At 30.7% G+C, this 12,645-nt stretch overlaps 1 protein-coding gene across 3 annotated transcripts in view; it reads left to right on the top strand.

Moving 5' to 3' along the window:
- The window catches only part of Eip63E (cyclin dependent kinase Eip63E), an 88,115-nt gene that overhangs the window by 32,365 nt on the left and 43,105 nt on the right, over positions 1–12,645 (top strand). For all 3 annotated transcript variants that reach the window (XM_028173243.2, XM_028173245.2, XM_028173244.2), the window contains exon 2: positions 133–219. In XM_028173243.2, coding sequence (XP_028029044.2) covers positions 133–219 — 87 coding nt within the window. The remainder of the gene's footprint in view (positions 1–132; positions 220–12,645) is intronic.

The following is a 12,645-nucleotide window of genomic DNA, read 5'->3' as shown; positions in this document are numbered from 1 at the left end:
GTATTCCCCTATTTCGCAGAAAAAAAAGAACGTTGTTTAATGTCGTTTATTTATCGTCGCCCAAACCAATCATGTGACAATCTAATGTTTTAAGTTAAAGATATTTATGTTATGTTTTTTTTTTGTTTACAGGCGTGACAATGAGAGAGAAAAGGGGCGGCGCTATGAGCAAAATGCAAAAGCTTCGAAAGCGCCTGTCCTTGAGCTTCGGAAGGTTATGTAAGTATCGAATTGTATAACCATAATTATCTCTGGTCACTGGCGAATAGTGAAGAATCTGAAATAATATGTTAATTTATTCAAATTTCACGCAAAAAACACTAGACGGGTTTTGATGACCGGTACGTTTAATTCCACAGAGGAAGTTTATTGATCCGTTAATGAGCGTTAAAAAATTAAGATGGTTTATGGCGTACATTAAACCGTACATTTAACAAGTTTAGTACGAAACGAAAAAGGTAAGCGTCTTGATGTGTTTAAAGGACAATGTAAATCTGTAATACAACATTATAAAAAATGGTTATTAAGCAAGAGTTTGTTGTACTTACCTTAAAAGATATATAGGTCTAAAAAGTAAAATCTCGTAAATGTTAGGTACTCTATTACACTCAAAATAAACTTCTTACTTCTGAGTGCTACTTACTATTGGCTATTAGGTTAAAGTCTATTGAAACCTTATATTAAAACTTAACTTAACTTAGAAAGAATTTTGAAACGAAATATCTATGAGTTTATTAGTTTGCTACGCCAGTTTATATATACATATATCCTTAAACGATAAATTTCACATAATACAATTGAACCCAACGTGATCTTTTAATCGAATACATCCAATATTGTAATATTTCCACTTTAAGCACGTGTTCAGCAAATAAAATATATTAGTAGACATATAGGTTATAATTATTTATCTAAATAAGCGCTAACTGAAAATTAGCAGCTGTTTGATAAACTAAATGTATTGTAACCACGTTTGCTTATTATTGACTATGAAACTATAGTCGGATTTTTAATTAGACGAAGCCAGCTGACAGTAGCTAATGTCACTTTGTGAAATAATGTTGCTATATTTAAAGTAATAGTGATGCGTTCAGTTCTCGTTCAATCACATAAATGAACAATGAGTGTGAAGAGTTACTCATTAATTTCAAACTATAAAAGAATATTATTTATATTTTACAATAAAATTGTATTAAAGTGATCCAATATAATAATATGTTACTAGTAGTATGTAACTACAATCAGTTTTTTTTATTTTCATTACCTATGTACCTATAATTGTTATATTTTATACATCTATAGTTTCAACTATATGATGCATTGGAAATAGGACAGTCTTACAAGCTTCCTCGCAATGTTTTTCTTAATGTTTAAAACACTCGGTATTCAGTACAGGTAGATACCATAGGAACATAATGTTTCGTCGAAAACTCGTTGGTATGTACAAAGCACGGCTAAAATTCGAACCCCGTGCCCGATATCGGCAGTTCGGCACACTAACTATTCACTAGACAATCGAGGCAATTTCATTAATTCAGGAGTTTTTTCAATCGTTCACTTTGTCACAACACTATTTTTATTTCATCAAAAACTGACAACACAGTAAACGTCAGTTTACTTCGTCTAATAAAAAATCCGACTATACACATTTATCATTGGTGGAGCACAAAAAATTTAATTTTTTAAAGTACTATTTTAATTCCTTCGTCTTCAGAAAATAAGTTGTAAAATTTTGCAGTCTGAAGTCGTCGTGGCCTAAAGGATAAGACGTCCGGTGCATTCGTGTTGAGCGATGCACCAATTTTTCTAATGAAATACTTAACAAATATTCACGATTGACTTCCACGGTGAAGGAATAACATTGTGTAATAAAAATCAAACCTGAAAAATTATAATTTGCGTAATTACTGATGGTACTGGTGGTAAGACCTCTTGTGAGTCCGCGCGGGTTAGTACCACCGCCCTGCCTATTTCTGCCGTGAAGCAGTAATGCGTTTCGGTTTGAAGGGTGGGGCAGCCGTTGTAACTATACTTTTAAGACTTTAGAACTTATGTCTCAAGGTGAGTGGCGCATTTAGGTTGTAGATGTCTATGGGGTCCAGTACCCACTTAACACCAGGTGGGCTGTGAGCTCGTCCACGCATCAAAGCAATAAAAAAAAAACACGCACAGCTGTACAGTTATTATTGAAACTAAAACATTAATTAGATAAAAAGCCACAATAGTGCAGCGTGTTAATGCTTGTTAAAACTAGGAACGATAGACATCTCCCATGGCTACCACATTTTACCATCATTTCCGGCAAGATACGTCACATATTATTTCTTCAAACGGGACTTAATACTGTGTATTTTATCATTCTTTTTATTTCCATTCCTTTTCTATTCTTTTTATTTCGCGTCTGTTAAAAAAGAACGCCTTGTTGGAATAATTGAATTTTTGGCAAGTTTAAGGTTTATTGTTACGTATTATGAAATGTTGTATTTTTAACTTGTTTTGTAATCGTACCACTCAGTACTATTGTGTTCATATTTTACCGCGAAGCATTCTTGCATTCCGTTTGGAACGGTTTGACATCGTTCCAATGCTATATGCAATGAAATTTCGTTATCACGTCTCCAGTTGGGCAACAGATATAAGGTTTTAGTAAGGTTAGTACCACCTATAAAAGAAATAGACATAAATAAATAAAAATATTGATGTAATAAATTACAAGAATTCTAGAACACATCGAACATAGCGGAAATCGGAAAAAACCTATTTGACATTATTTGCACCGCTCTTATTTAAAAACATTTATTAAGTTCCGGTTATTTATGATTTTTTATTGATTAGTTATCTATCGATTATATTTCATAGAGTCAGAGTTGCTACACAACTTTCTTTATTTGCGTGGATGATCAGAAAAAATTTCGAAGCCAATAGATATTCCTACAGCTGCTGCTGTCAACTTTGGGATACAATTCTTGCTTTAGAATAATGGCTAACTTACTGAACTGAACTATAAAATTGCTTCGTGGAAGACATTTCCTGAACAGTGGTACTGAACTGGCCGGAACCCTAATACTTATAATTGACAACCGGTAACAACTTTTTTGATGACATTAGAGAGTAGAAATAAACTTAATATTATTTACAAACCTCACAAATATTAACATTGCGTTTATATCTACGTTCTAATTCAGTTCTAATCAGTATTATCCTGGGAAGCGTGTCATCATATGTCGTTATTGTTCCCTAATAAATACAAACATGATAAATACAAACATTAAATCATGAAGGAATATCCAAAACCAGACGTTTAAAAATAGCTAAAGTTTATTTGCTCAAATTATTTTTGGTAAGTCAATAGCATACGTGACGCTTGCATGCATAAAATATTGTAATGTTTAATGGACAAATTATTTCTGTAAAGGTATAAATAGCATACGGTGACACGTTCTCTCCAATTATATGTTCACACATCTCATGATGAAATGATCAATGCTACATATAGAATGATTTGTCGTAACGTTTTAAATTTTGATTCAGACATCAACATTACGAACATTAAATATAATTCCCCAAGCGTTTATTTTATTTAAATAAAAGATAAACGGTTACAGTTTGAATTAGTTACGTTTATGTAATACGTCTTTTTATTAAATAATTTAATGATTTGTTTCAAATTTTTTTACTGTGTTAGCCTTAAAATCTTTTGTGGCGAGTAATCGATTGAAATAAACTCGTTATCCATGGGAAAATTAGCCACCGTCAATTTTGTGGAATGTTTTAGGGAATCCAAATCATTGTGCCGTTTAGACCGTGCCATAGTCACTACAAGTACGGTACAAGATAGGTACGACGGCCATTCCCTCCTGTCACTTTACTTGCAGCCAAGCTTATGTGGATCAAACTTTGACCCGATGCTCCTGAGTATTGCTGAAAAGACCATATTTGGTTAACGAATATGTCGTTTTTAAATAGCTTAAACACGTTCTCAAGAATCGTCTCTCCAGAACAGGGTCTGGACCAATATTTTAATTTTTTTTTGTAAAATATGACTCAGTCGCTTCTTAATAGCTGACAGCCCTAATAGTCTAGTCAACAAGTTCAAAAACGTGTTAAATAGACATAAAGCTCCTAAAAATATGTACGATAGCTCATTGGATGCGGAATGATGTCTACAAAAATGTTTTTTAAGGGCTTATTAGCACATAAAAAATTGCGATTGTTATAAACAAAATAAGATTTAAAAAAAAAGGAATTTGATTTTTCCGTAATAATTTCCAAAATAATGATATTTAAGGAATTTTGAAAAAAGATCCTGAAAGAAGAGGAAATTTCCAATAAAAAAGTCCCAACTCCCGGAATTCTATCTCTATTATTTATAAAAAAAAAATAACGCTGAAAATAGCGCTCCGCGAGGTCTCTACAGCATAGGCGCGCAGTCTAAAAAGCCGGTATATCAGCTAAAATATTTTTTTTATAGTATTAAATAACAATTTAAAAATTTGAATAAATTATAGTGTAATCTAAACACTTGAAGGAAAAAAACCTCGGTGAAAAAAAAATTTTACATCGATTTTTCAAAAATTTACACCATTGTTAATTAACTAACTTTTTTCCAATCTCTGTTTTTATAAATTACGGTATAAAAGTTACAATAATTCATCTATAAATTTTTCCCTTCGTGGAGCTCTTATCATTAAGTACTTAATAAAGTTAAGCAAAAAATTTTTTTTAATGTTTATTATTTTGATAATTATAATTTTTTTTAATTAACAAAAAATTTAATTTCAAAAAAATGTTATGAAAAAAATTTTTTTTTCCTAATATCTTAATATTGCTGTTTTTGCATCTACCATAGGTTTTAATTAACATTTAAAAAAAATTTTTTACGCTATTTGTTAAGAAATTGTTTATAAATAAATATACTATTTTGGGATTTAAAAAAAAAAGAATTACCGTCTTATTGTATAGGTGAAATAAAGATTTAGAAAAAAAAAAAAAATCTTAAATAAATGTTTTAATTGTTTAAAATCGTTTTTTTCATATTTCAATTGTTTAAATAATTAGTTAAGAAATTATTTTTTTCTTAAAAATCATCATTGACTCTTTTCAGCGGATTAACAAAGAAATACATTTTTTTATAAATAATTTCATTGTTTATTAACTTAACAATTTGTTATAAAAAATTAATATTAATCGTTATATTTTTTTTCGAAAACTACAAAAAATTATAAAAACAACCATATATATAAAATATAGAAAAAAAAAATTGTATTTTTTACAGCATTTTTAGATATTATATGATAATGAAATTACAGCCGTTACATAATTTGTCAAGTTATAAATTGTTATAACTTTTAAACTATAAGAGATACGGTAAAGGACACTCAGGTCATTTTTATAAAGGATTTATTTATCTTTAAAATAAATTCAAAATCGATCCTGTAACTATTGTTTATCAGTTGTTATAAGCATTTGATAAATAAATGAAAACTGATCGATAGCAGAATGTAAATGAGGTAAGTATAAATTAAAACTAGTATATTATTTAAACAAAATTATATATTTCTATGATTTATACGTAATTAGAAAGATACTTTATCATAGAACAAAAAAGTTTTTGGGTCCGTAGCTGTATCTATATTATTCAACAAATTATAAGCTATGAAATTTCAAAAAATATCAAAGAAATCATAATTTTTTATAAACAAATGCTTATAACTGATAAACAATAGTTACAGGATCGATTTTGAATTTATTTTAAAGATAAATAAATCCTTTATAAAAATGACCTGAGTGTCCTTTACCGTATCTCTTATAGTTTAAAAGTTATAACAATTATAGCTTGACAAATTATGTAACGGCTGTAATTTCATTATCATATAATATCTAAAAATGCTGTAAAAAATACAATTTTTTTTTTCTATATTTTATATATATGGTTGTTTTTATAATTTTTTGTAGTTTTCGAAAAAAAATATAACGATTAATATTAATTTTTTATAACAAATTGTTAAGTTAATAAACAATGAAATTATTTATAAAAAAATGTATTTCTTTGTTAATCCGCTGAAAAGAGTCAATGATGATTTTTAAGAAAAAAATAATTTCTTAACTAATTATTTGAACAATTGAAATATGAAAAAAACGATTTTAAACAATTAAAACATTTATTTAAGATTTTTTTTTTTTTCTAAATCTTTATTTCACCTATACAATAAGACGGTAATTCTTTTTTTTTTTAAATCCCAAAATAGTCTATTTATTTATAAACAATTTCTTAACAAATAGCGATTTTCTATATTTTATATATATGGTTGTTTTTATAATTTTTTGTAGTTTTCGAAAAAAAATATAACGATTAATATTAATTTTTTATAACAAATTGTTAAGTTAATAAACAATGAAATTATTTATAAAAAAATGTATTTCTTTGTTAATCCGCTGAAAAGAGTCAATGATGATTTTTAAGAAAAAAATAATTTCTTAACTAATTATTTGAACAATTGAAATATGAAAAAAACGATTTTAAACAATTAAAACATTTATTTAAGAATTTTTTTTTTTTTTCTAAATCTTTATTTCACCTATACAATAAGACGGTAATTCTTTTTTTTTTTAAATCCCAAAATAGTCTATTTATTTATAAACAATTTCTTAACAAATAGCGTAAAAATTTTTTTTTAAATGTTAATTAAAACCTATGGTAGATGCAAAAACAGCAATATTAAGATATTACGAAAAAAAATTTTTTTTCATAACATTTTTTAGAAATTAAATTTTTTGTTAATTAAAAAAAATTATAATTATCAAAATAATAAAGATTAAAAAAAATTTTTTGCTTAACTTTATTAAGTACTTAAATGATAAGAGCTCCACGAAGGGAAAAAATTATAGATGAATTATTGTAACTTTTATACCGTAATTTATAAAAACAGAGATTGGAAAAAAGTTAGTTAATTAACAATGGTGTAAATTTTTGAAAAATCGATGTAAAATTTTTTTTTCACCGAGGTTTTTTTCCTTCAAGTGTTTAGATTACACCATAAATTATTCAAATTTTTAAATTGTTATTTAATATTATAAAAAAAATATTTTAGGCGATATACCGGCTTTTTAGACTGCGCGCCTATGCCGTAGCGACCTCGCGGAGCGCTATTTTCAGCGTTATTTTTTTTTATAAATAATAGAGATAGAATTCCGGGAGTTGGGACTTTTTTATTGGAAATTTCCTCCTCTTTCAGGATCTTTTTTAAAAATTCCTTAAATATCATTATTTTAGAAATTATTAAGGAAAAACCAAATTCCTTTTTTTTTAAATCTTATTTTGTTTATAACAATCGCAATTTTTTATGTGCTAATAAGCCCTTAAAAAACATTTTTGTAGACATCATTCCGCATCCAATGAGCTATCGTACATATTTTTAGGAGCTTTATGTCTATTTAACACGTTTTTGAACTTGTTGACTAGACTATAAAACCAGCACTGTAGCCGGACAATTTCCACATTGTGTAGAGCTTCTATAGAGTTTTGAGAATAAACCCAGTCGTTCTGCTTTAATTGGTTTTGATTTGACCAACCCATTCATTTTTAAATTACGCGTTAAGTAAGGACCAGTGCGATTCTTACTAGCTGTAAGTACTAATTATTAATACTCTTTCCTCCACTGATCTTGAACTGGATCTCGGACTTAATCGCCTACTAAATTACGAATATTACGTGCACGGCTAAAACTTTTACTGTCACAAACAGAGGATGTTTCATAATATCTATCAATAGCCCGGTACATTCGACAAATACCAAGCGGATTGTAAGTTTAAAATTTACACTTGGTTCCGTACATACTAGGTTATACAGTCATAGCAACTCTGTTCCCTTTATCATATCTCAATTTTAATATCACAAGAATATTTAATGAATGGCGCGAAAAGCAAAAAAATGAATATTCATATAATGAAAATGACAGGTTCCCAATTCAGATGTAATATTACCGTTGAGTACGTGTCGTATTGTAATACATCGTCAGATGTATTATTATTGTTCGTTTTTGTCTCGTCAATAAAGCGTTTATAACTGGACTGTACACAGGGTTCCCTTTCCGGTAATTCTGGACCTAGGCTATTATTTTTTTGTTTTTTTTTATATCTACCCGCAGATTTGTTCTGAGGTTCTGTTGATTACTTACTCGATACAATCATGTGTTGTGGCTTGAAGCTTAGGGTAGTGTGCAATTCAAACTTTGATCTTATCACCCAAGACGGGCGCATTCAATACGTCTAAGAATTCAGTTACTTAACACCACCACCAGCCGCAGCTGCTATACAACAAATAAGCTGTCTACTCACATTTGCGCACCTACTTTAATAAAAACAGTAAATGAACTTCAATCACTTTTAAAATTGAACAGAAAGTAGCTGAACACGTGTAAAACTAGCATAATGATATGCATAGAATATCTTAATTTGTGTAACGCAGTTTAAATGTTCGTTTTATTCGTTAGCGGTGCGTTCAAATAGACATAACTCAGACGTAAACAACTTCATAATCCCTAGGAACGCATGAAGTACCGCGTCACGCTTATCCCCGTTTCCAAAGCCTAAAAATAGAATGTAGCCCGTAAATTAGACGACGAAAATTGTAAAATATTCGAAACGTCGTAAATAATATAATGACAATAAAAACCCAAAGGGTGTAGAACCGTAAAAATGGGTTAAAATATGTCTATGTACAACTCTTAAAAATAGGAGAAATTACAATATTGTTGTTGTTCGTTTTAATTTATGTTGCATCTAGGTCTGTTTTAGTATTTTAATAATGACTAGATGATTTTTTTTGATAACGCCATATTGTTGTTTCTTTAAAGCGGTTAGTTGCCCTCAATTAAGAAAAATAGTATTATTATTCGCCAATAGATGTCGGGAAGAGTTGATTATTGAAAACAACATTTTCTGAAAATAAATCGTAGCTAGATCGATATATCGCCCCCGAAATCCCCTGTATACTAAATTTTATGAAAATCGTTGGAGCCGTTTCCGAGATTCACATTATATACATATATATTAATATACAAGAATTGCTCGTTTAAAGGTATAAGATATGAATTATTATTTTTGCATTATTGAATACTTTATTAGCAAAGCTTAAAGAAAATAATGTTGTTTTTCATTATCTTTGATATTTTAAATGTAGTGGTAGTAATAAAATTATTCGTTTTGGTACACATTCTTTTGCATTCAGTTTCGTGTAAACATTTGCCATACCACATTTTGTATGTCACATGATTCAATTTATCTTATTGTATGTTCACGGCTTAGTTTTGTATGGTTAGATGTTATTATGTGTGCTTTTGTCGTGATTGTTATTTGTAAAGAAATTTCCCATAATTATCCCGAATACATTTACGGACGTAGATTAAACGCTTACATTATCATTGTTCAACGTAAACACTTTTACGGTTTAATCTCACGTTGCTTTTGTACGTTCAATGGTCCAAGGTCACGGTCGTCTTAAGACGTTGTCAAAAACATTATCTAATTTGAATAAAGCTTTAATTACCATGTTAAGATAAGATTTATTAATACACGTTTCTATGCACACAGGGGGAACTAAGTACTTAACATTATCTTGTGGTTTGACAGTTAGTTCAACATTGGATTTTATTACCATTACAAGAGGATCATCCCAGTGCCTTGGATAATTTTGTTTATATTGTTTTCCTATACGGCGGCGTTTCTATTCTGCAAGTAATTCCGATCTCCAAGTAATAATGTTTACACGAAACTCTATCCTTATTCGTGCTCCTTCAAAGGTTTCCCCCTTAGTCGTTCGATGAAGCTATTTTCCTTAAAGGGCCATTTACCCCAGAGATTTAAACAACACAAGTTTATCTGTGAAAGCCATTAGGGAATCTTTTTTTACCTTTATTACAACTAACGGCTTTTTGTTTTCGCACTTGGAACGATTTTTAAGATTTAATGCGATATAAACAACTCCACCATAATGACGACTTCAAGGACTCTTCACAATATTTCGTTTGAATAATCTTCCTCGTGTGTACTACAGACGAGTAGTAATGATGAAGCAAATTTTAAATTTTATCGTAGTAGTCTTTGTTTTACATTCTTTAATGTTTCAAACAAAATAAATTCTTTCCGCGTCTGACATACACGGAACATCCGTTATTTCCTACGACAAAATCCATTCGTCCACTATATACAGTAGCGTAAACGTTTTGTTATTCCAAATATTTGTTTTGAAATTTGGTGCTAGTCGGTTATTAGGTGAATCCTTAGTTTCACCGATATGACAATGTTATGATATGATTTAACGTGAAATGAATGACACATACATCATCCGGAACTCGGCCCGAAAGCATCCCGCAGCTGCTGCTCGTCTCACTAACACGAATGTGATAAATCACGACATAAAGGTTCATAAAGTCGTCCATGCGTCCTACAATAACAGCCAATTTTAGTCTAAAGCGAATGTAGTGTTGTTTGCATAACGATAAGTTGCCTCAGTTGACTGGAGTATTTACAGATCCGCTGGATTACGAAGGCTTAGTGGCGCTTTTAGTATTATTAGTACTACGTCAATATCGTTTGTATCTTTATAAAAAGTTACATAATGATGTTCGTGAAAAACGCTTTCAAAACAATTCGAAATTTGGACTGGTCAAATGACAATAAATGTGATATTCAAATTATTTATCCTTTAAAATACCGTCACGAAACGTATTGTTTCGACACCTACTGATAGTGACAGTTGTAGAATACAATCATGTATTACATCATTGTTATCGACAAGCGGATCGATTAGGAATCAGTGTAACGTGCTGATTGGCCACACCTAACCCTTATCAGTCATGAGCACGTTCATGTGCTAACATTGTAAATTAGATATAACAGGAAGCTAACTATTCATTTTAAATGTTCATCTCTATAATATTTATGTTTAGCTCTTCCTCTGATCTGTATTCGTCTTTGATGCAGAGCTCTACTTTGAAGTAAGCCGAGTGGCATGTATAAATGTTGATCCCAAAGGTAAGAGAGCGCTTTATGTGAAGTATTTCCGAAGAAATCTCATTTATTGCCATTTCACTTTTACTGGAGAATAGGGTGATGTGTATTTGTAGCAATTTTTAGACTTAAACGGACCGTAAAAAAGGAAAATGTCAGATAACGTACACGTAATCTATCGTACATGATGAAACGACCCATGTGATAAGTGGTCTACGGACCCCATAGACATTAATAACATAAATGCCGCTATCCACGTAAATATTCGCTTTGAGGCATTGTTTGAGATAGTATATTTCGTTAGTTTTTAACTTTTAAATTTGGAGGCATTGATTTCACTTACATATACATATAACGTAGCAGTTATAAATATTATATCAAATTGGCTACCGTGAATCAAATCGATCGCTGAAATGCTTCAGGGATACGTAATTCACATGAATCACGTTCATTATGTAACACAAGGCTTGTTCCCGTCACGCACGGCGCACCTAATGCAACTACCTACCTACCTACAAAACGTTTTGCACAGATGTATTCTCTCACACGGAAGCGAATCACCATCTTGAAAATATGCTTATTGCCCATAAAAGTGACAATCGTTAAGTACAGTTCGCAAAAAGCAGACACTAATATTTAGCACGTAACTAACTGCACTTTATGTGGTGTTTTAATATTTCGAAAGGTCAACAGTACTGACCTTACTTGTTTCTGAGTACATCGTAAAAATCAAGGTTGAGACTAAAACAAGTAACCCCCTTTTTATTTGTAGCTTACTAATTTCAAAATAACGGAATATAAAACAATGAGTAATCCGTAATTCGTTACGGAAACGCTGTAGTGGGAGCGACCTTCGAATATGAGTCAGCATTGTGTTCTACGCCTAGACTTGTTTCTGCTTAAAATGGTCATTTGCATCAATATCTTGCCTCCCAAAGACATTGACTCCGGTACCTTATTAAAAGGACATCGAGGATTTGCATTTCAATCGGACGTTACCGTTAATGTTGCAATCGTTCAGTGTTTAGTTCATGGTCGTAAAATGTATCGACGAACAACGAAGTAAATATTGATTTTATAAATTTAACCAAGGGCTATAGTGGTTTTTTGAAGTGAAACTTCTTTAGAATCGTTGGGTGTGATTTCAAACTCGATGAAACGAAAAAATGAAACGTGAAGTTAAAATATCAATTCACGTTCTCGTATTTCTCTTGCTAAATCATACTTATCTGGCGCAGATATACCGTGATCATACACGCGGTTCCCTGAGGCTGCTCCATTGCACTGCGGAGTGGTTGGTGGTTGACCCTTGCGATTATTCTTATTTTTTATAAGTTTCACTTCTACCGTGTGTGACTTGCACACACACACACTTTTATTTTTATTTATTTTATATCAGCCCATCGCTAATAATGACGCCACCCCAAATTTGTCCATTACATACAAAACGTTAGCTTCCGGCGTATGTCATGGGGGTTCAACATCTCTATTATCTGGTCGTTGATTGATAACAGACTTCCGTGCGGCCCATTGATATAGTTATCTGTCCTATTTGCCCTACTTGGATGACGAGACTACGTCGTCATTGAAGTAATATAATACGCTTCTCTTTTATTGGTTTCCTGACTGCTATAT

Source organism: Bombyx mandarina, chromosome 11 (genome assembly GCF_030267445.1).
Source record: "Bombyx mandarina strain Sakado chromosome 11, ASM3026744v2".
Taxonomy (NCBI): Eukaryota; Metazoa; Arthropoda; class Insecta; order Lepidoptera; family Bombycidae; genus Bombyx; species Bombyx mandarina.
The sequence above is the reverse complement of the archived record's forward strand: the minus strand, read 5'-3'. Positions and strand labels throughout refer to the sequence as shown.